At 36.9% G+C, this 25,455-nt stretch overlaps 1 protein-coding gene across 1 annotated transcript in view; it reads right to left on the reverse strand.

The window, feature by feature from the left end:
• PDE1A (phosphodiesterase 1A) overlaps positions 1–24,268 on the reverse strand; it is a 39,595-nt gene extending 15,327 nt beyond the window's left edge. Inside the window, exons 1-10 of the mRNA XM_084209339.1 lie at positions 24,168–24,268; positions 23,651–23,717; positions 22,615–22,731; positions 20,569–20,709; positions 15,486–15,586; positions 12,818–12,943; positions 6,794–6,895; positions 6,554–6,674; positions 2,776–2,857; positions 1,386–1,506 (exon numbers count right to left, since the gene is read on the reverse strand). Of these exons, the coding sequence (XP_084065465.1) occupies positions 1,386–1,506; positions 2,776–2,857; positions 6,554–6,674; positions 6,794–6,895; positions 12,818–12,943; positions 15,486–15,586; positions 20,569–20,709; positions 22,615–22,731; positions 23,651–23,717; positions 24,168–24,253 (1,064 nt within the window). The 5' untranslated portion in view covers positions 24,254–24,268. The remainder of the gene's footprint in view (positions 1–1,385; positions 1,507–2,775; positions 2,858–6,553; positions 6,675–6,793; positions 6,896–12,817; positions 12,944–15,485; positions 15,587–20,568; positions 20,710–22,614; positions 22,732–23,650; positions 23,718–24,167) is intronic.
• Between the last annotated feature and the right edge of the window lie 1,187 nt (positions 24,269–25,455).

Here is a 25,455-nt window from a genome sequence, read left to right on the forward strand (position 1 = left end):
ATTTGCTTGAGCTGAAAATTCTCTTCAAGTTACAAAGCTTCAAGTATAGACAAAGAAAGATGTGAGTGGCTTTAAAATTCACTAAATAGAGACTGCAGCTACATCTACAGGTAAGTAGAAATGAAATTATCCATATATGTATATGTGGAAAAGGTGGGAAAAAAAGAATGAATGCTCTTTTTTACTTAGAATTAAAAAATAAGAACTATTTCCAACCTTGTGCAGGTACTTGTGTCTTAATAGGTTTTGTTTACTCAACTTTGCTCTATGGTTTATCTCATTGGTACCACAGACAGATGTTAATAGACATACAAATGGGTTTCCATTAATCAGAAAATAGTTGCAGTGAACATACCAACAAAAACTTCACAAGAAGAGTTAACTGTAATTTCCATGTGCTCCAGACATGTTGAATGGGATAGAATGAAAAGAACAGGCCACAATTCTAATGTTTTCCAGGCACCATCTCATGGTGTCCAGACAGTAGCGTATGTGCAATTCTCTGGCTCAGACTTTTCTGTACCAGGCTCTCCACTCTCCTCAGAAGTGTGGCCCTTGATTCCATACAAAAAAAATCCATTTATCCTTCATCTCACATAAGGAAGTTTTGCTGGATCATAAGCCTTTTTTCATTTGCCACTCAGTCATGAGCATCAGGAAAAAAAGGAAGCCTGAAGCTGCTAATCATTTGCTGCTGCTAATCACTCATTTGTGAAGGAGTATGTAAACAAATTTGTGATCAGTAATACCTTAGTTTAGCACTGTTCCCCAAAGCACTAAGAACACCATCATAAATACCTACTTCTAGTAACTCCTACTTGCTTCTAGTAAGCAAAATATAGGAAAGCGCTAGGTTCACCCTTTTGTGACTGAAATCTAACTAATGCCCATCAAATAAAAAATTGCCTTGCAGAATTATCACTTAGTAACCTCAGTGAAAGCTCAAATTACAGTTTTAAAATGAAATATAAATATGATAACAGAGGCAGTATTTGTAAAAGCAGTATCTGATTATTCAACAACGCTTTCAGCAAGAAGCCACTCAAATTACACTCAAATTACACTGTTGTAGCTACTTTGCCTTATAGGTACAGGAATTTCAATACCCCATTGTAAAGATTATATTTAAAATGTAGAAATAAATTTCATGGCTTTTATGTGTTTATTCTGATCATTACTGGGATTTTGCCTTTTTATACATGCAACTGTTCAGTCAATGGGGCAAAATAGCACATTGCAAATACAAGGCAGCCCCACAGGGTGGCAATACTGCACAGCTGTTTGTTACCTCCCCAGCTTCAAATAACCGAGATCTCTGAGAATCACGTTATTATGATTACTGTGTGAGCTTATGTTAGCTCAATAACAAAGCAGTCTGTTCATACCTGGGGGTCCCAAATGCAGGACTTTCAGATTTTGTCGCTTCCTCTATAAGAGGCATAACAATTTTCTCCATTGAATCAGTAAGAAGAGAAAATGTTGGTTCTACTATGAAATCAATGAAACCTAAAGAAGAAAAAGAGAAAATCAGATTTTATATCTCCACAAGTCTCAAATCTAAAATGGAATAGTTGCTATTGGGCTGATTTTCTAACTGCAGTCCCAATTCAATATGCTAGATACCGCTAGTATAATCTTGAAGAAAAAAGCACAATTGAAATAAAAACCACCTGAAACTGTATAGATATAAGTAGATATGATTAATTACAGCTTTTAATTCTTTTTTCTTGTAAATTTTGTGCACTGCTGAACACACCTACCATTTGAAATGAGTATTAATTATTTAATTGAAGGGAAGCTACTGTTGAGCCAGAGTGCTACAAGTCACGCTGTCTCTTTTACCATTTGGAGCTTCTTGCCAAGGAGTTAATATTTCAAATTGCTGTTTATTATTCTGTGGAGGTAAAGTGTTATTTCACAGTGTGTAGGAGGGTTCTGTCAAATCAGTGAAGAGAACAAGTAATATCCTTAGGAGACAGCATTCATCCCACAGTTCTGAGATGTCAGCTCTGAACAATGTCTTTTACATTCTAAAGTGCTCATCATGGTATGGAATGACACAGTGAGAGAATGAAGCATTATTCTCTACTGAGCACTTAACAGAAAAAAATATGTTAAAACATGAGCTAGCAATGGATTTCCAGATGTCTTCCTGCCCTAACCATGCAACACAGTGTGAAGATGAGCAACAGGGAGTCAGTGTAGAATCCAGCTTCTCTCCTGCAGTAGATATGATACTAAAGCATATTGGCTTCAAACTCCCAGTGAAATGGAATAAAGGATACAAAATGTGACTGACCCAGGGAGGCTTGACCCTCTGAAATTTGACCCTGAGACACTGACAGGCTTACTTGCAGTCCAGAGGGCTGATTTATTAATTAGCTTAAAGTTGAGATGCATCTACAAACTGGTACTTTCAAATTATAATAGAGAGAGACCTCGGAGTTCTTAAGCAAGAGATAAGCAGTTTGAGGTCATGATTTGCCAGACTCTAAAGTGTGTACAGTAGATGCTGGGCTTATGTCCAGTATCTTGGTTAATCCCTCTCCCACCCCTCCCTGACATATGGTGAAATTACATCATGTTCTTTTGAGACCAGCACCATTCTGCTGCAAAAGCACGGGAGTTTGGTGAACAGATAGGTGCAAAGAAATACCTTCCATACGATGGAATTTTGAACATTTGAAATTCAAAATGGGTAAATGAAATGTCCTTGTGAATTTACATGCTCCTACACAGACAAAAAAAAAAAGGAAAAAAACAGTTTGACATTACCTATTTGAGACTGAGCTACCAAAGTGGACTTGCGGTCACAAAGTGGGGAAAATTGAAGACCTAAAGCAGCCTCCTTGTCTCCCTGTAAACAACAATGTTTAATATTATAAGCATATATTTGATGGAGGGACAGAAAGACAAAGGAATCTGAATATTCTTATTATTTATTCAAGATCACTTCATTAATTTATATTCCTAAGCAAAAACAAGTCAGAGACGAATCTTCAAATTTTGATTGTCTAAATTCTGACTTACTTTTGGCAACTTTTATGTAAAGAAGTTTACTGCAAGTTCTCCTCAGCAAGGCATCTGCCAATGAGGTTTAAAATATATGAAGTCCTTGTATTTACAATTTAGTTCTGCTGATCCAAATGTAATGGGACTAGAGATACTTAGACATGTTTGTAATTGTATGCCAAATGCTGAGTGTTTCCTTTTATTACACTGGTTCATCCAGCATGTAAAAATCCTTCAATGGATTTACTCATGTCAACTCTACTGAACTTGTTCTTGTTCTTGAACTTGTTCTCACTAGCAGGCATGTCTCTCTGCTGCTGAAGCCACAAAAAATACAAATTCAGTTTCATTGCAAGGATGATTTGTTCAACCTAGCTCTGAAATTTTTCAGCACTTAGCAGATTAGAAGAGTCTTTTTTGTTGCAACAGTCTTAACAGAGAGGAGGGTGTATCTCCATTTTTAGCATGGTAGACCAACTGATTTGCAAAACCTCAAAAGAAAAGTCCTGGGGCACAAAAAAAAAAAAAAAAACAAACGAACAAAAAAACCCTGAAGAGACATCTTTCAAAGGAGGTTATAATTGATGTTTCTGCACAAACCTAGCTGCCAGAAGCACTGACACTATAGATATAGGAAAACCTAGCCTTGCAAGTCAAATAAACCTATATATTTGTCATGGAGAGTGCTGTTAGATGATTGTTCAGTGGAGAGCACTGCATGAACATACCATTCTCCCAAGGAAAACTGGGAAAACATGAACTGATGGATGAAGGGGGCAGTATTAACCTTCTTTAGTCTTTTCATCATGTATCACCGAAGTGTATTTGGCAAAGGCTTAGAACCATAAAAGCAGTAAAACCAATCCAGCCACAGAAACAGATGCAACTCACAGATTGCATTTCATGTGAAAGTGGAGAGCTTTATCACTAAGGCCATTAAATTTTATACTGAAGTGTTAATAATTTGAACCCAGAGCATGGAAGAACATATGAGCACTTGCTACTAGGAGCAGTGGGAGTGGCATCTTCGTGTAAATACAGGGGCCAGATTGTAATATCAAATAAACTGGGGTAGTTCTAACTACACCACTGGATTTTTTTTTTTTCATTTTCAACTAGTTCTTTACCCCAGTTATGAATTACTTTGCAATCAACATAATATTAATTATTACTTAAGTGTCATTTAAATCTAAGACTACTGTGAATTGTAATAATGGACACAGAACTGACATTTAAACCAGTTAGAATTTGATGAGATCTAAAAACAAGATACAAATCAAACAGTAAAATAATTCTTTGTCCAAGCCCCTTTTCCTTTTTAACTCTCTTTTAATGTCTCTGGATCTATTCAGACTGAGAGTAGAGTGCTATAGGCACTGTGGTACTTCTTTCAGCTACTGGAAATATGTATTTCTTTACTTTTAAGGATTTGAGATGGGTGGCTGTATTTCTATTTTTAACAAGTAACTCAGATTTTCCTTGGTATTGCAATATACTTTCTGTAGCTGTTGCTATTAAACTTAAAGTGTTACTGGGCTTTTTTTCCTGATGTTAACACTGGCACATATTTTAAACATCAACTGTAGTTAACAAAGTTTTTGTCAAGGTGAATGTTCACTTTTTGCAGTGCTCTACTACTCTGAAAGCTGCCTGTGAAAGCATTGGATTTGCATCAACTTCTTTCAGAATCTACATCTTTTCCCATAAGGCACAGAAGTAGTTAAATCTTTAAAGAAAAGAAGAGGAGGAATTAAGAGGTTTCATCTACATTTGGGCTACTTCATCTTGGTTGTCATGGATTTGGAAGTCCCAGAGATTTCTATCACACAGGCTCAGATCAACAGACCAGAGGATGCACAACAAGCCAGTGCATGCAGGAAGTGGGAGACCTACTGTGTCTGCACTGCTCTCTGCATTTATATACATGCTAACACTTCATCACACTTTAAAAGTGCTGGAACTACTCCACACACATTTTCCTTAGCAGTACGTGGAAAGAATTCTGTTGCTGATACACTCCCCTGCATCCTGGAAGACTTTGGCATTTTACACTGCTGAGTTGCATGCACATGTTCCTTTTTTACTTGCTATCGTTAAATGCTTTCTTGAGTTCTTGAGCAGCTTCTTTGAGATCCAGTCCCTTCTTCTAATGAATGGATAAAGCAATAACTAAAACATTAGCTGGTCCTATGCATTCAGTGACCAGTGTGGTACTGTTAACTGCTAATGCTACCTCCACTTGGCTGCACACATTGCACTGTCCCAAGGGCCCTGCCTAGTCCATCTGTGTCTTAAAAGTTATTACAGTTGGTCATTTTATGACCTTTTTCTTGGGCAATCTGCTCCTCCTTTTTGCTCTCAAGTTCAAAATCCTCAAAATTTCCCTTGACAGAGGCAAACTCATGACTGCTCATTATTTCCATAAAACTCAATCCATTCATTATTTATATTAAGGCATCAGCTCTCCAGTCTGCCTCCCCAGTGCAGTCTAGAGTCAAGAATGCCCGATGCTCCCTAGAGAGACTTCATATGAAGAATCTCTAGGACCTGAGTAGGAACCTTATAAGGCAGGTGGGTCTAACAATGTCATGGTTTGACATTGTTTTTTATTCACTGGTCCCTTTTTCCAGTGTGACCCTTCTGATTTGAAAATGTCAACATATAGGAAAATTAAGACAATCGAGCTGAGCAAGAACATAGAGTGTTCCCTGGTTTAAAATCTGTGCATAACTCTAGAAATTGTCATACCTAAACTGAACTTTGATTATCAATTTTACTTCAGTAACTGTTATGCTGACAATGTGCATGTTCACTAATATTGATTACAGGGAGAGTATTTTCCCTCTGGAGAAAGGGCTTTTTCTTTCACCTGCTGAGGTGAGTCAAAAAATGACAGCAGTGACACCAATATCTACTGGGTTTTCTCTTGGAATTTAGTACCTTACAGAAATAAAAAGGCTTTCACAATGGTGTGTCTTCATTTTTGGTTTAGGGTCACAGCATTAACAGGATGGTACTGTCTAATCTCTGGCTTTGGATCAGGCTGTTATGAAAGCAATACCTTCAGATCTATGTGGCATATGCAAGGCAAATAGTAGCAAGGAAAAGTAATAGAAAGGTTTTCTGAAATGTGGAATGGAGACAACTTTTTGCCTTCTCTGCTGAACATGAATTCTTCCTATTTTCTCTCATCCTACCCTTCTGGTGCCTCTTTATAATTCAAAGCATATATAAAGCTCTGTCTACAGAATGAAAACAGCTTGACAAGTTATATTATAATTGAAAGAAAAAAACCCTCTACAACACTCAGAATACTGATATCAGCTGAAATAGATAGAGAACTATAACCATTTTGTCTTATTCACACACATAAAAGTTGAATCAATGTCAGTGGTATGTATGAAGAATAAAGAATATATACTACTGACTATGCCTGTCAATCACAACCAACAGCAACCTTGCTGGCAGACTTAAGAAAATATTCAATCGTGTAACCATTGCTTTTTGAACTAGATTTATTAAAGGATTTTAAAAATGGCACCTGTCGAAAAAATTCTTCCATCAGGGCCATGGTCCACCGGTAGTGCAGCTCCCAGGATTTTGCTGGATGGCTTATGTCTGCTGCATGTAGAATCAAAGACATGGCTTTGGCTTTGTCTACCCTGTCAATTCAAGGACATGCTCCAATTATCTCAAAACAAAGGCAACTATTTAAATTCTTTGCTTGAACATGAGCTCATTGAAAGACTACAGATAATGAAGAGAATGGAAAACAACCTACCCCTGTGCCTGCTGCAGAGTGTGTCGCATTGTTTTAATTTGCTGGAAATGACCCGACATGTCTGTAGACAAGACCATCTCAATGACCAAGCTACGCAACTCCCTAAGAACAATTAAAAGCAAAATGACTGATTAAAATTCATTTATTCTATGTATGGTACATTTGTTTAAGCGGTATTTGTTAATTTATAACTTTCAAAACAACATCATTGGTTTTATTATGTTTTAAAAAGCTTTTAAATAAATTATTAACAACTTGAATATTGTATCTTAAAGGGATTCTGTGAAAGCAATGTACCTCAGAAAATGTACTCTGCAGTCATTATTTCAGAGTCACACTATTTTGTAAATCCTATTTCCTAGTGCATAAACTAATATTACATGCAGTTCTCTCACCAATTATAAGTAATTCCTTATTTTTTCCAGCAGTAGAGTATTCAAAAAACAAGTTGTTCTCTGGGCTTACCAGCACACAACAGGATACATTTTTACTGCCCTCATATTAGTGGAGAGTGTGCATAACACTAAGCCTAGGAAAAAGGCTGTGGAAAGACTCAGAAGAGCAAGAGGTATTACATCTGAAATACTATCAACATTACACCAATATAAGATCATTATGATGAACTGCTTTTCATTCCAAAAGTATTGTAATACCTATTTAATGAATCAGTACAAGTTTGGGATTAATAATTTATCTCTGCCTTGGTATTATGATTAGAGATGTTGGCTTGTCCAGCTTTCTATTAAATCTATAGGAAATTAATAAAACATGAATCATTTAAGAAACTTTATTCTGATTGTAAATAGAAAATTTAATTAATTTTGTCAAAAATAATTATTGACTTAGAAAATTCTGTCTCCTTGATGTAGAAGGATCATATATAGGCCATGTAGGAGTCCAGTGGGACTTTCTCTATATGCTTTGTAAATGGCCTAGGAGGACAAGTGGTGCTTATATGCATATGGGGAATTTACCACATTAAACCTTTCATTATGTACCATATATCTTCATGAGCACATCCTCATTCCTAAGACGTCCAAGTATCAAATAAAACAGTAAAATCCTACTTTAGTTATTCTCACTGATCTTTCATATGGCATTCATATGTTTGACTTAAGTAAATAAAAAAATGCAGGTTTTTTCGAAGGACTATGCTTTAAAGAGGTAATTTGCAGCTTTCTTTAGGGCTTTTAGAATACTTTGTTATAAAGACTATCAAGACTTCTTTAGATCCAAATTAATCACATATTTAAGCAGGCATTTGTTGCTGATTTTTATGTTTATATTCCTGACATGCTTTAATGTAACTGGATAAAGACTCAATGCTCTCCTTCTACTCAATAATATGCAGTCATAGCAACTTGTGTTCAGAAAATGCCTTACCTTATCTGACCTCATAATAAGATACTAATTATTTTGCATCCCAACTGTTCCTCCTCCACATTGCTTTGAAAGTGTACCCTTCAAAAACAGTCAAAACCATTAAAGAAAAAAAAGCAAAATGAAAAACCCCAACAAAACAAAACAAAAAACCCAGCTAACACTACAAGAGAAATGAGGGCTCTGCATTGTTAAACCCTCTTGTTTTTAAGACTGAGATAATTATCACTTCTCCTTTCCATGGGAGATTTTCTTAGGAACATTCATTGTCTGAACTTTTCAGAGTAATCAGAAATAAGTTCACCCTTACTCACAAGATACCTCACCCCTACTATGCAAGACACACACAGAGAAGCAAAACCACACTTTCAGTTTATTCATATTGTGATGGCAGGAGGAAAAAACCTCTAATTCTTACCTACAACATCTGAATAAAGATCAAACAGTATAGCACTGTCCTGTCACACACTCCTGAAGATTTCAGGACACTAAAAATCGCCTTAACAGCAAAAGAGAGATTCCTGCAGTTGTTAACTGCCTGTGCCCATATCCATCACAATCAGAGGGTAGAAAATGGAAACCTGATGGGGAAATGGTAGGTAAAACTCTACAGAAGCTACAAATGCTTCATCTGCTATCATGCACAGAAGGTTGATCTTGAACTGATCCCATTACCACATTGCTTCCCAGGGAAAAAAGACTGTCTCAACTTCCACATCATGAGACCTCAGCTGGTCTCACAGGTGACTCCTGAACAGAAATCTATCCCAGTCCTCATTAGGCAGTCCCCAACTACAAGCCTCAGGTTAATACAGGTACCTGCTACCACCAAAAAAGACACATAGATGTTGAAGGGAGGTGGTAACAATATTCACCCGCAGCACATGGCAATCTTTCAGGCCAATATCAGAAGATTACTGGGTTTGAGCCTACCATCTCCACTTTGCTTAAGTAAATTGTCACGTTCTATGCTGGCATCCTTTCTCAACCCTCCCCCAACCACAAGTCCGGCAGACAGTATCCTACAGGATACTGTAAAAAAACATAGATGCAAGACTGTGAAAAAATTACATGAACAATGCTGTAATAAAGAGACAAGGAGTGACATATGAATTTCTTGAAAAAGTAGTTAGCTAAGAAATAGAAACTAGCCTTTCCTGGATTTGTCCATGACAAAGCCATCTAGTCATCTGGAAACTAATCAAAAAATACAGGAACAGACTAAGATGAGCAAAAGCAAGGTGAGAACTGAAGACATAAGCCTCATCTTCAAGTTATAGGAATCCTCAGACAGCAAAATGTCTTTGTGAAAGAATGTTGTTCATTCTGCATTATACATAACACATACTGTTTTGTCTCTCTTTTTTGGATAATCAGGCATTATATCACTGTATGCCTTATGACTGGGGTGGTTTGAGACATTAATACTGCCCCACCACCTACCATGACATCACACGTGAGGTGCTGAGACACTGGGAACCTGCTAAATCAAAGGAGAAAGGGGGACAAATAAGGATCCCTCTTTAGTTATTTAAGGGCACTCAGTGAAAGAAACAAAACAATATCAAAGACTGGAACAAATTTTCAGAGTCAAGAAAAGACTGAAAAATTGCTATGAATGTCACATGGATTATCCACAAAGGACATCATCCTCAGAATGTTGGCAGTGTTCCCCAGCTCAGACTAGAAGTCTAAGTTTTAAACTTAATTGAAGCTGGCAGTTTATTAGCACATTTATCTTCTTAAAGTTAATATGTAGAAGAGAAAATTGAATACTATAAAGCAATTTCAGTCATTTTGCTTCATTTTGCTAGAATAATTAGCAGAACCTCAGTTAAAATAGTCAGCAGTGTTAAATTTTTGAAAAATGAAATTGCAACTAAAGAAAATAGATGTGACAGAAGTAAAGAAATTAATCAGTGCCAGGAAGTACATTGAAAAGTTGAACAGATTATCATTTCAATTTACTGCCAAGTTGATTCAGTGCAACCCCTTCAAAACTGTTTAGTTTAACAGCATGAATTTCAGTATAGATCCAAGAAACTCAGTCCAGAAATAATAAGAAAATTGTGTCTGTTAAGTGGCTACCAGATCCATCATTGCCCCAATGAAATGACAAGGTAACAGGAATTTCTGGATATAAGAAATGAATACCAGCAAACCTTCCTTTCCATGACTGACCCTCTAAATTGAAGTATCACACTGCAACAGGTTGTGCAGGTTGGCACAGACAGGCACTTTGGAATTTACTGCTTGCTTCAAAGAACAGAGTGTAATTGCTGAGCTAAGTGACAAAACATGGAACTGAATGTCCTAGTTTAGATTCATGAGCTTATTAGTCAATTCATACATTTCTTCTACATTTTACTGAATATACCCAAAAAGAGATCATAAATTCTACTTTTCTCTGGTTGCCAAACCTCACCAGCTTCTGCATATAGTAGAATCTGTGTACTCTATACAAACAAAATTTGCAAAACTAAAGATCTTCTAGGAAAACATAATCGGGTTACAGAGGGAAGAGATTGAAAAGGAAGTGTAAGCAGAGCCAGTGATTGACCAAGTTCCAAAAGAATGTGGCAGTTTATCACAGGTTGAAAAACCACAGAGAAATAAAATGCAACAAAAGTTAGACAAAATGGTCCTCAACTGAACTGGACAAAGAGCTGTGGGAAAACCTGCCCAAACAATCTATGCAGAGAAGAGTGTGCTGTAGAAATGTGAAGAGATCTTGTCACATTCCCCCCTTCTCTTGTTTGCAGCCCAGCAGAGCCGTATATATGAAGATCACAACCTGGAAATCGCAGGTCCCCCTTTCCACTCACAAATATTTGTGTTTCACCCTGGTACTCCTTTCCTCAGTGGCATAACAGAAGGTCATGACTGGGATAAACTGCACCAGCTGGCAGCCAGATTTCTATCAGCTAGAGCCACTGTATGCTGCTGCAGGGATTCCCAGAGCACACTGATTTTTGGTGGTCTCCAGTGATGAAGAAGCCAGGACTAGGGATGAACATAAGTGTTTTCAAGCCATCCTTGGAACACTCCCAGATTGAAATTCAGCTGAAGAATTTCAGCCCCTTTCTACTTGGAAGCATCCTCCCTTAGGATGCAATATGAAACAGCCCCACTTCAAAAGAACTTACTCAAGGCAACATCTCTGAAGATTTGAAAATAATTTGCCCTCTAAATTTATGGTTTTAAAAGACCTGATATGAATTTCTGATGGCTGCATACTGGCACAATAATCTTCTCTATACTCAATAGCTAGAACAAGCAAGAATAGGGTCACAGAGACCTATCAGCCCCAAAAGGGTTTCAAGAGGAGTAAGGCTGGCTCTAGTTGGCATTGAAAATCGAGGTATGTAGACAGTTATCAATGAAGTTTACAAATTACTTCTGGAGAAATTTGTCCAGAACTAAATGTACAACACAAACCTTCTGATAACTAAATCTAAATGAGTATCCTCTGAGAAGAATTCTTTTAAGAGAACTAAAAATCATATGCTTCCTCTCTCACTTTGTATTAAATGAAAAAATGTTCGATTTAAAAAATATTTTTAAAACAGGTACAGATAATTAATAATAATTAATAAATAATCATAATTAATCAATAATAATTAATTGAAACCCAGAAGGGTATCAATTAGGCAGACTCCTATTCAATAAATGCTTCATTTAGGGGTTTTCTCATCGTGAAAATAAGTAAAAACATGTAAATCTACCATGTAAAACAGTCCATTTGTAAATACACACCTCAGCAAAATATGATCTGATGTTCACATATTCCTTCATAAATGTATAATTTGTGAAAATACAAATAAAGCAGAGTTTAGCTGGTAGCATCATTTACAGTGGGAGACTTTACCCTAGCAGAACATATTTCTCTGAACTTCACAGTCCACCTGTCTGCAAGGTGTTTTTTAGGGCCATTGAATAATATCTGTGTTTACAGAAACACAGAAGACTCATATTTTAAATACAATATGTATCCATCAATGATATACAAAGATAACATTTCCTTTTTGATAACAGAGACAGTCTTACTCTAACACTTGAATTTTAGCCCTACAGGTCTTATTATTTGTGATACATTAATTATAATACTTATTCTTTCAGCTGGCCACATTTTCTTCAGGAATTACACCAAAATTAAGAAGAAAGAGAAAAGTGCTCTGTAGCACTTCTGGGCCTTTGTTGTTTTTGGACTGTCCACACAATTCATTTTTTAATGCTTAACCAAGACGTGACCATGCTGAGATCCCAGGAGCAGCAGTGCTCAGGCTGGCAGCAGAGTGTGACTCTGCACTGTGATTTCAACCCACTGGTTATGCTGGACAAAGGCAACCCAGCTCAGGCAGCACTGTGGTTTTCCTAAAGAGCTTTTTCACCTGGGACTCTGTCCCCACACTCCAGCACTGTGCCTTTTAAATGCACACCCTCAGCTGGAAAATTACACAGAATCTCCCAAACAGTACTTCTTAACACCACAGCAGCCTTCCCTAGGCTCTAAACATCCATCACTCTTTCCACTGTCAACTTCCTGTAATTTGAACTCTTAAAATAGACTCCTCAGGGAAGGCCTGGTGGTTTTTATTATTTTCAAATACTGGGAGTATTTTTGAACGTCACAGCAAGTCTTACCTCCAGTCATCTTTGTTTAGATTAGCCAGGATGTTCATCTCTTCTTCCTGCATGAGTCTATAAGCAGCACTTACATGATGATTTTCAAGAACAGAACGATCGTTGTACAATATAGCAACATCTGACCTGGTGTGGGGAAAAAGAGGCAGATTTTGTAAAAGTGTTCCAGTGATGGCACTGAGAAAGGTAGGACTATGTGTTCTCTATGAGAAATACTGTCTATATGTACATAGATAGATGAATCAAACAATGTTTATTTGTTCCTACTTTATCAAATACTGATAAATTTTCCATCTTAAATGCATTAAAAATTATCATTATACCATTGCATACACTGTTTTTGGGAAAGTCATATTTTAAAATGTGTGATGTTTCATTGATATGACCTAACTGTGGCAAAAACTCATGAGTTCTTTGAGCTCCTTGACTGCAGATAGGATCACAGAGCATCAGAAATGCTCTAATTAGCCTACAAGAGTACACCTACATGATCCAACCAATTAAAATGCAACATGTTCACCTACAGTGGGGCTCCACATATAGCATGGGCATTAGGAAGTTACTCCCCCTGCTCTGGGAGATGTGCTTTGGCCCATGCTACTCATTATCAGAAGATGCTGTAAAAACTAAGGCATTAAAATTTCACTTTCATATGTTTTAAACAGCCACCATCTTTTCTCAGAAAAACAGAGAAACCTTGAGCCTCGTCCCAGTGGGATGGTAAAGATGCTAAGCTGCAATCTGGAAGCATTCAAGTGCTTCCTAAAGACAGACTCGTACCATAATGTTAGCAAACTGAACAAACTTAAACTCCTTTCCTTCTTCATCAAAGACTAATGTACAATTCCAAAATTACACTGAGACAAAATCTTGATGTGGTGTGGATTTATCATACTCAGCTTCAAACATCATTAATTATTGGGGAATTTTTTTTCCTGAGACCTGATCTAACCTGCTAGGCAATCAATCTCAGGAGTCACCTCTCTGCTGCAATTCAGTTCTGATAAAACTACTCCTGAATATTTCAATTTGGTCCAGTGACAAGTCTGTACTAGAATAAAGGTGTGTTGCTTTAGCAGTGCAGCTTACTCTGACATTCATAAGCTAAATAAACCTCTTGTTCTGTTGAGCAACAGTATATATTGCCATATATGGTACCAAGGAATCTAAAAATTTAAAATAAGATTGGAAAGGTTATTTAGAGGAAACAAATCATAGCCAGCCTAAATAATCAATATGTTTACATTCATAATCAAACTAAAGTCATGGGAAAATCTGTGTTATGCCAATCACATATGTTTATGAAGCACACTTTGATCAACATAGCCACTTATGACTATGTTTAAGCAGTGCTAAGATTTGCTACGATTTTGGCAGCCATTCCATCCATTTTCCCCAGGCAAAAGACACTTGGAATCACAGTCTGGGATGCCACAACAGGGCCAAGTTACACAAGGAGAGAAGAACAAGCTATAGCACATAACAAATACCTGTTTTCAAGCATGCCTGAGTAAAATTCAAAGGCTATCAGCCTAATTAGTTTTCCACTCTTGCAGTACCAAAATATTAAGGACAAAAATAGAAAATTAATATAAACTTGGAACTACAAACTGAAGAAGTTTATTTTTAGCCAGACTATGCTGAAGGAGAAAAGAACTGTGTCCTTATTTTAGCAGCAAATCTAGCATTTTTCATCATTGAAAGCCACATCTTGGAGAAAAGCTATGTCAAAGATTTAATTTAAATGTAATCATTGGACAGTTGATCCATATAAGTGAGTGTGAGGATGTTTGTGTCCAAAGTAATAATATTTCTAGCACTGAGCTGTTTTATCAGACTGTGCCAGTGCTATGGTGATTTTTTTTAAGAGCAGCCAAAGCAAACTCCTCAACTGAGGATACTAAAAACAATGTATATCTCAGTGTAAGAGAAGAATAAGATGGCTTGTACTAGGTGAAGTATCAGATATACCATTTTCACTCACTGATGGATTGGTCAGGGATTTTCCTGTGATAAGATGAAAATATTTTAAGGGAGAGAACTCTATGCTGTTGTACAGGAACAGCAGCTAGAATGACATGCTGCACCTGCAGGAGAACACAGCTAGCCTAGCTTTCAAACTGGATTCCTTTCTAGATTTCTTTTTCATATCTACTGCTGTTGCTTTCAAAACATGCTGTGAGATGGCTCATGGTAGGTACTTCTAAAGCTCTACTTGAAAGTTTCTCCCTCTGCACCGGGTCCTCTAAGTTTAGTACACAAAGTGAACCAAAATGTAAGCACATTGCTCTAAGTGACAAGGCATTTTCATGGGGATACAGTAGAAGAAGTTTTTGAGTCAGTAGTATCAGAATTTTAGTGAACAATAGGGGGTGAACAGTTTTCAAGTCCATATTCTGCATGTTCTGAACATTTTCAAACTTCCTCTTGACATATCAGCTCTAAAATGGAATTATTTCAGACATTATGGAGCTATCTTATTACTTTTCCACAGTTTTTGACCATGACTGATCCCATTAACTGGACAGAAGTTGATGAAGCAATTTGTAAAACCAAGACTGACCTGGCTGCTTCCTGGCTTTATTAGAAAGAGTTATGAAACAGGTCAGCAATGAACTGAATGAACTGCAAACTCCAGATATAATTCTTAGGAGACTGCATCACTTACCTTGTCTGAATATGAAAATTGTTTGTGGTCCCAGTATGTTCATAGTCATGGACGGCAGCTGCAAAGATCATTGCTAAAATTTCCAGTTCTGTGAGCCAGTGCTGGTAAATGAAAAACAAATCAGAGTCACACTTTTGATAATAACCTGACTCAGATTAAGCCCTACAGTACTGAAATGTTTTACCTTCAATGCATTGTCTTCAACCTAAATAAACTTTCCTCTTACTCCAGATAACTATATACCCATAACACTTCAGTATTATATGATAAAATAAGTCCTTGTATTTATGATTTCTCTGAGACCAAGTTAACATCCTAATGGTCACTAGCAAAGCAAATATTGGCAGCTAAAAATATAAGAAGTTATCAAAAGAATTACACAGTTCACTTTGCGACTCCTTGAGTATCTACTCTGTTAGCTCACTTGTGGCACTTGCCAAATTACAGTGCATTAATCTAAAATAGCCTTATATGAAGTTTAGGTTATAATTTGTCTTTTAGTAAAGTATATATAGAGTTAATTATAAGTTGAAGGTACAAAATTAGCATTATATATATATATTTTACCAGTGTACATAGCACTAAAATTAGGCCCATGGGAAATTTTTCTGTTCTAAATTTTATTGTACTATGTACTGATCAAAAAAACCCAAAAAACAAAACAAAAAAAAAACCACAAACAAACAAAAAAAAAAGTGCAGAAGGCTAGTATACAGTTACACAGAACAAAAGGTAATGTAGGTCATGTACACAAAATAATGCAGACTCTGGAGTTTTGAGCCCTTTTATAACTCTTGCTAAATGAGGCTGTTTTGTATTGCACAGTTTGTAAAATAACCTCTGTTATCTTCTTTCAAGTTCTATTTCTTGAATGACAAAAAGTCCTTGAGGAGAAAACATTCTATCTAAAGATGGGGGCAGAAAAATCATATGATAATTAACCCCACAGTCATAGGACTGATTAAGTCAAATGCTAGTCAAGCATTTCCACACATATTTCAGATGGTGTTGGTGTACAAATAAGCTTCTGTACCAAAGGATCAAAGAATGATCTCAACTTCAGGCACCCCAATAAGCACATATGAATGTGCATGTGTGTGTTTGAATGGATATGAAATGCATAAGTTGCCAGATGCAGTAAAAGTTGCCAATAGTAGTTGTTCTTTCAAAGAAGAAAGGAAAGAGTCAAGATTCATTAGCAATGAAAGAATAATTAAATAGGTCATTCAGTGACACAATAGTGCTGCTGAGGAACAAGTACTGGCTGTTGGTGAAGCAGTATAGGTTTGGAAAGGTCACAGACAGAGGAATGAGAATGTACTGTAAGCAGTTCTAAAAACAGAAACAATGACCTTCATCATATTGTGTGTCACAAGAAACCAGGCCATGACCAGTCCTAGCTCTCACAATGTTTTCAACATACCAAATAGAACAGAAACACAGAAAGTGTAATGAAAGCTAAACATAAACTTTTCTTTAAGATGCCTTTTCAAAGGTCAGCTTTTGTAGCAAATAAAACAGTTGCTAGACAATGCATTCATAAGCAGAAGAACATTCCTCACAGACAATATCTATGGGCTACACAGAGACTTCAGACAGTAAGAAAGAGGAGCAAGTATTCTACACACACTTTTGACTATAAGTCAAAATTGAGATTAGTAATCAAATCAGAGAACTGCTTTAGCTAAAGGATTTCTAAGGAAGTAGAAAAATACTCTTACAGAGACAATTAATAAGTGTTTTTTGAAAGGAGAGGGAAAAACAAGTATCTGGGGGTCTGCAAGACTGAGAAGAGCTGAAACACGCTTCCCTCCTGAAAGATACTGTCTTGTGTGTGTCATAGATAATATAAATTATGCCTTCTATGGAAGTATTATATATTGCTTATATGTAAATAGATATATCTCAACTTATGAGTTCTGTTTGAAACTTTTTTTTTTACAGTGATGGATTAAAAATTGAGCAAGAAATGGAGTCTCACAATGCACTTATTGGCAGTAAAGACATTTTTTCCTTTACTTTGAGCAATACAGGTACGTGGGAGGAGAAAAGGGATGGTGGGAAGATGATCGATGACTCAAAAGTTCTTTACAAGATGTATTCCCTGGGACTTGGATTCTTAAACCTTTATAAAGATGAAAACTTCATGAATGCAAGCTTGACTTATACATTTCAGTTGCATCATCTGGGATTTAGTCTCTTGGGAAGGTTAATAGACTGTCTGCCATCTGTGATACTTAACATTCTAACACATTGATCTGAGGTGGCTGAATCTTCTTTCTTTAGATAGACAGCAAATTTTGAAAAATATAATGATTATTTTATTTCTTTAACAGCAGCTATGAAAATGTCTTGTTCTTCACCAGAATCTCTCTAGGGACTTGTGGAGAAGCACAAGCTCTGATTAGCCAGATTTTTTTTGGCAAATGTGGAAATACGGCTGTTTTCCAGCTTCCTGTAAAAGGTACAAAACATATGACCTCAACAACAGGAATCATGCAAAAGCTTTCCTAAATCCCAGCTTTTGGAAACATTTGCTTCAGTATGTGTTTCAGAAATAAACAAGGAAGATAGCAACTCTGCAAGATTTGGAGTTAGTATCAGGTCCTTAAGAGAAAATGAAAGCAGAAAAACCTTACATTGCAACCCAATCTGGAAAAAAAAACCAAACCAAACAAATGAAAAACCCCAGGAATTTGATCTAGAATTGCATCATATTTACTCTAATCCAGGTATTAGAAATAGAGCAGAGTTTAAAAAAAGGATTACAATGAATATGTCTGAAAACTGTTGGCTTGAGAAGCAAACTCCAAATTGTTATTGAGTACTGGAGGGTTAACTAGGAAACAGGAAAAAAAATCCAGCAAGTTAAATAGAACATTTTCATGATACTGATGCTTTCTCAAATTGCAAGTGACATTTGGGACAGAAATACTTTGCAAGCTGCAGAATCACTAGGCCCTCTTTCAAACACTGATTTCCATAAATGTTCCTTCTGCCTGGCAAGTACATCTGTTTGAAGGCACTCTTGACTAAGTGGTGTCCTAGTTTAATTTCTTTCCAAGAACTTTCCAGTATCACAGCACCATAGAATCATAGAATGGTTGGGGTTAGAAGGGACCTTAAAGATAATCCAATTCCAATTCCCCCTGCCATAGACAGAGAAATATCACAGTTCAATATCTTAATTTAGCAGTTACAATGTGAATTAAACCTGGACTAATTTTATAGAAATATTTTGCAGCAGTGTTGCAACACTAAGAAGTAAAGTCAAAACTATTTTGAAAATCATTTTCCAAATCACATCTAGGGCAGTTAGAAGGTTAAGATGCTAATAAGGATGGAAGGGCCTTTCTCACACTCATGTGCATGCAGTGAAATAGCAGATATTCAAATATGAAACAGATTTCTTTCTTCAGTGTTCAGAGACACACAAAGTGTCTTTCAAAGTGGTTTAAGCAATGGCTAAACGTCCCAAAATTACTAGGACAGTTCTGGAAGTTGGAAATTTGTCCTGGCACCACAAGAAAAATCTGAATGTTATTGGTTTTTTGAAGGGCAGAGGAGCAGATACAGTGGGCCAGAGGGATGTTTATATAATAAAACATGCAGGTATATACCTGCAACAAAGACATGGCTCACATCACTTAACTCTTGCAATTAATCTAATATCTTCAAGAATTTTCTTTTACTATGATATTATTTTGATAGGTGAATATTGCGTATAACAACTTTGGTTTGAACTCCTCTTGGCAAGAGCTGTCTAGCCTCTGCTTCAGTCTGATATGGAAGTGCTTTCCCAAGAAAACTTCTCAATCTAAAAAGGAATCTTGGCTGGTGAAGACTCCAGGCTTCAGTTAAGAAGTAGTAGTAGAGCTAAAATATAGCTTTAAACACTTACAAGCAAAATACTTCCTTCAAAAAGTAGAATTAAAATGTGCAATGCCTGGGGACCTTTCCTTGCCCACCCTGAAGCCAAGGGCATTTTAAGTAGAAAAGGCTTAACATAAATGATTGATTGTCATTTATTGTCGTACATATTGTCATATATAGCAGCAAAACCATCCAGAGTCAGTTCAACATTTTTTCTATCCAAAGTCTTCTGGAATTGTTTCACAGCTCTGCAAACAGAAATCAGACACTATTTCTTCCCAGCTGTTTCATTTGCTGTTTGGTTTTTGATTTGCTGGGTTTTTTTTAAACAACTGCATTCACAGTGAACACAAATTATCAAAAAGCCATTGCCAGCAATCCCCATTTTCTTTCAGTCAGTATTTACTTTTGCCTAGCAAGCTGATAGTGAGGAGAATTCCACTGCTGGTATTTAATTTAAGTGTCAAGAAATAAAAATGCTTGCACAGATTCATTTCAGTTCCAAATAAATAATTTAAAATATTGTGATTGTTTCAAGGCAAATGCAATAGCATGCCTACTATAGGCACATAGAATATGCAAGAGCAGTGCTAAAGAAGGTTGAAAACTGAAACAAAAAGCAGTTTCAGAGTTTAAGGCCAGGCTGGATGGGGCCTTGAGCAGCCTGGTCTGGAGGAAGGTGTCCTTGCCTATGGCAGGGTGGTTGGAACTGAGTTGTCTTTAAGGTCCCTTCCAACCCAAGCCATTCCATGATGATATAATTCTAAGCCTGCACTGATTCAGGGGATGATATATTTCTAAGCCTGCACTGATTCAGTACATTTTTCAACAGCCAGGACCTCTGCATATACTAAAGCTTCCTTGCTTGATCACACCTCCCATGCTCTGATGTGAAAGTAAAAAATTCTCACCTGCCCACTCCTGCAAATCTATCTCATTAAATATGATATAAAATACCTAAATCCAGGCAATGAAAAGCAAAAAGGATTTAAGGATTATTTTTTTTCTTCCTTTTCCCCTCTGCATTAAGAGAAGTTTAGCCTGGAAGAACTGTTAAAACAAAATAAAGTTCACAGCCTGAACAGCAGTTCTTGAATCTCTCTCTGCAAAATTTTCAGCTGAGCTTTTTCCATTAGAAAAGAAACACGTACACATTTATTCAAAGCAGCAGAGTCTGAGAAAAGAAATTGAATTTCACAATACATCTTACCATGATGCCAGTGTGAATCATTATGTAATGCACAGTTTGAGTAACATCAGCTGCATGGATCAAATTGTGATAGGGATTTTTGTATTTGCTGTAACCAACTTCAAGAGCTTCAGCAAAAGAAATAAGATTTGGAACAGGGATCTACAGACAAGAAAACATTAAAATAATTGGTTTTTTCCTGTAACACCTGCAAAGTCAAGCATGCCATAAATGAATCACAAATAATATACCTTGGGATCTACTGGGCAAACAATAAAAGAAAAGTTTAAAATGTAAAGGTCTGATATCACACATGAACCAGTGAGTCTCCACACAAATTCTGTAGATGTTGCTAAAATATAGCTCATCTCTTCATACACCATGCACAGGACCCTGCAGAGCTATTAACCAAAAGGTTTTCAAGGCATGTCTGTCTGCACCAGGGATGCAGAGGTTGCATGTATAACACAGGTATGACACAGAGGAGTCTAACAATGGGATTATCTCCTTTTCTTCACTGCTTTTACCTTGCCTGAGACAAGGTTTGCTCTAATGTCATAGTACAAAGTTCCTTCCTCCAGACAATGTGTGAAGTACAGGTACTATCTGGTCCCACTTATTTTTGCACTGTGCTGGTTTTGGCAGGGATAGAGTTAATTTCCTTCATAGTAGCTGATATGGGTCAATGTTTTGGATTTGTGCTGTGAACAGAGCTGATAACTCCAGGATGTTTTAGTTTCTGCTGAGCAGTGACTGCAGAGTCAAGGCCTTTTCTGCTCCCTATCCCACCCCACCACTGGGAAGTCTGGGGTGCACAAGAAGGTAGGAAGGGACACAGCTGGGACAGCTGGCCCTGCTGACCCAGGGGACAATGCTCCACACAGCCTCATGGTCTGCAACCTCCAGCTGGGGGAGCCTGGCTGGGCACTGCTGCCTGGGGACTGCCTGGGGAGCACTCAGCTGCTGCTGAGCAACTGCTTTCACTTGCAGCCTTTCTTCTTGGGTTTGATTTCTCTCTTAAATATTAATTTTCTATATTATTATTATCACCATCATTATTAAACTGTACATATCTCAACCCACAAGTTTTCTCACTTTTACGCCTCCAATTCTCTTTCCCCCATGCTTCTGGGGAGAGGAGTGAGCAAGTGAGTGGCAGTGTGGTGCTTATTTGCTGCCTGGGGATAAACCACCTCACCCATTTAATGAAATGACACATCCCTTAATAATTTTTTCTTTATTTAAAAACCCTGAAACATCAACAATGGGACTGAGAATGGGCTTAAACCCACTCTGCCAGTAGCATTTTGTACTTCATGTCTGTGTTATAATGGTGGTCCTGGTGTGGTTCTGACTTAAAGCAAATGAAGCCTGTTGGGAAAAGATGGGTTGCCAGCCTAAAATTAAAATATTCAAGAAACTTCAAAATGAGACATTCTCTTTAAGAGGAAGACAGAGTTTTTGTAGTGATTTTGAAACTATAAGAAAACTTTCATTCGGTACTATCACAATAAATTTATCATTTTGATTCATTTTTTTATCTCAGCCTTTCAAAGATGGCCATAAGGACTCCAAATTGTATTAAAAAAACCCTACAAACACCTCGGGAAAGCAATTTTTCTCTTTATATATCCCCCCCAGGTTGTTCAGGAGAGGAAGGTTCAGCTGAACCCCCCGGTGATCAACACAGCATGATCCAGACCATGTGAAAAGTATTTAGGACTAACTACAGTTTTCTTCCTTTTTAGTAATTTTTGGTCTATAAAGGTGGGACACTGGTTCAGACCTGCTGAGTAAATAGTCTGTATACATAATCTATTTATGTAACACAAATGACATGACAAGGGTCTACATAGCTTTCCATTTTTTGGGTTGCAAAAAAATTTGCATGTTCTGGGTGAAGTTTCATTTGGTAGAACCATTGGCATCTCACAATATTTAATTTGCCATATTCTTTGAAATTCTACACTGCATTGTACATTAAAAAACATTTCAATGCTTTTTTGTATTTTAAACTTGATACATGTATTTTTGCATCCATATTTTTATTTGTGTTTAGTTCCTGACCTTGAAACGGCTCAAAAGGTCATATCGGGTTAACAGCTCGTACATCATGAATTTCAGACTGTGCTCTCCACTTGCTTCATTAAGAGCAAATACGTCAAAAGACCACTTATCAACATCCTGGAGATGAGGGAAAAGGAAAACAACAAAAAACAAAAAAAAAATTACATTTCCATCCATTTGGCTAGTATCTAGAGGGAAGAGGGAGAGTTTGGTGGTATTATTACCCAACTCTTTCAAATTCCTAATGAAGATAACACATAAATGGCTACTATAATATTGATGATGAAAACAATTGTGTCAGTTATGAATACAAGCCTTGCAACATGACCAAGGCCATTTGCATGCTTTGAATCAAACATCCAAGTTTAACTTTGTCAGTACAAATTGTCTATACAACCTCATGGAGCTACTCTGAATACCACCCTTCAAATAGCCTATTATGCAATGTCATTAACACTGATGTCATTAAACATAAAGCAATTTGAGAATAATATAACTGTTTGGCTTTCAGGGTAAAAGTGGAGGTACTTAATTCTCAAGAAATCTCAGTTTGTAATTGCACTCATAGACATAGGAGCTCAGCTTACTATAAAAGATCATCTTTTGGCTGAACTAGAGTAATACTTTAAATATAAAGCAAATACTGTACTTGTTCCATAAGCTTCAGCTTCCTTTGTTAGCTCTGTCCCAATACTATCTCCTTTTTCTTGCCTAAAAAGGAAACAAATGCTGCTGTCTGAGACACTGATTATGATACCATTGGGAGCTGATAAAACTGTTTCACTCTTCTATAAGAACTTCTATACAAATTTCTTTCTATCACTCTAATAGGATCTGAATGAAGTCAGAATTAATCAGAATCATATGTTATTTCTGAATTTTTAACTATTCATTTCTCTGTACTTTGTGCTCAGTTCTGTAGTACTAACTATGGCTAGGGTACGTTCAGTAGAAAAATGTTAATTTGACCCTAAAAGTCATGAAACATAAGTGCAAATACATGATTAAACTTGCACAATGATTAAACTTCTTTCACCTTAAATGTGACTATCACTTCTGCTGGATAAGCCAAACCAACCATGCTTGAAGTTTTCCGGTACATCCTAAAAGAACAAATAAGATATTAAGAAATAACACTTTTTTAAAAACATACTGGTACAATTTATCTTTTTTTATTTTTGCTTTCAGAGCTTGTGAAGTAACATGAATCTATTTAAGGGTCTGACCCCAAAGGTTTATGTAATCTTTTATGAAGTTATGAGACAAACCCCTTTGCAAGTATATTACTCTTCAGTATTAGAACAGTCTTTGGTACGATTTAGTGTAGAAGTTAGAAAGACATTGAGTTCATCCCCAGAATTTTCCAAGGCTTAAGAAATTTTACAAATTAGAGGTTTCATCTGGAATTCTGTATAGAAAAATGGAGTGGTGGCAGAAAATGAAGCATAAATTCTGGCTCAAGGATTTGCCCCATGTTCATCCCACCATTTAAAGGATGGCAGACACTGTGGTGAAATGCAGTGCTTGCTGTAACAAGAAAACAAAGCTCTCACCTTTCTACAAAAATCCCAGCCTGTACAGCATGCACAATGCTTCGGAATTTGGGCTTTTCCTCGGGTCTCCTCTTCACTATTCCCATTTCTCTCGTGAATGTAGAAGCTAACCAGTCCCGCACTTCCAGCGGGACCGAATCTGACTGGATGTCAGAGAGTTCATCTTCAGTGTCCAAAAGTTTCCTACAAAAACATTAATACAAGGTAACCAACAAGACCTCGGACCTAACAAGAGGAGTACTAACAGGTGAGCAGATAAAAAACTTGATTTAAGAGGAGGTGAGGTTGACTGTAGGACCAACTCAGCACATCCCAAAATGTCTTCCCTGGCAGATGGACTGACACCAAGGGGAAGCTGTGCACAGCAGATATCATCTCTCTCTCCCACTGCTCATGTTCCAGAAGGTAAAAGACAATAAAATGCAATTCATTCAACTGAAGACAAGAAAAGACTTTTCTACTAGGTTGTCAGAGCAATGGTGGAATGAAGAGTAATCAATGAGCTGTAAAATCCCAAGACCACCTGTAAAACAGTAACGGACAGAACTGTCAGCAGGGTTGCTGCTGTAAGTGAGAGCACCATTAGTCTATTGATCTGTCCCCCAAAATGGTGCAAGTGTTTTGATACTGACATACCAAAGTAAATGATGCTACATAGCAATGATGTGGTGTGCAGGTCAGTGAATGCCCTGTACACATGCTCATCTTGCTATTGCAGCACAATAAAAGCATTAAAGAGAATTAATTCCTTTATTGAAGAGAATTAATTACTTCTATGTAGAGATCTGTATTCCTATTGAAGGCAGGGTAAGAAAGTCATAGCAGTAAAGATATTATACAAGATTGGGTTGCAAGTCAGCTTTCACACTTGTTAGCAGTTCAAAAAGCTAGAAAAGTTATATATAGCTCTTGCAAAATAGAAGAAGTATTTAAAAGAAACTTCAACAAAAGTGAATTAGAGGTCATCAGTTTATTCAGAAGAAACTTTTAACTAAATACTCTCTTTAAACAGACTCAACACTTCCGTTCCACACTTCTATAAATCTTTTTCTTGCAGTTATTTGCCCTTATCACTCAGAGTGCTGGGGTTTCCGGGAAACAAATCCCTTATTTTGTATGATATCCATTTTCCTTTCATTCAGTTATGCAAGAAACCCCAGAGTCAGGGTGACCTGAATATATGCACAGCATGCCACCCTTTCAAAATATTTTCTTGAAAGTGGTACCAATTGAATTGCAGGCATTATTTGATTACATAGGTCTAATTCTCTTGTGCTGCCTTTCTGAA

Source organism: Fringilla coelebs (assembly GCF_963513975.1).
Source record: "Fringilla coelebs genome assembly, chromosome: 7".
NCBI classification, from domain to species: domain Eukaryota; kingdom Metazoa; phylum Chordata; class Aves; order Passeriformes; family Fringillidae; genus Fringilla; species Fringilla coelebs.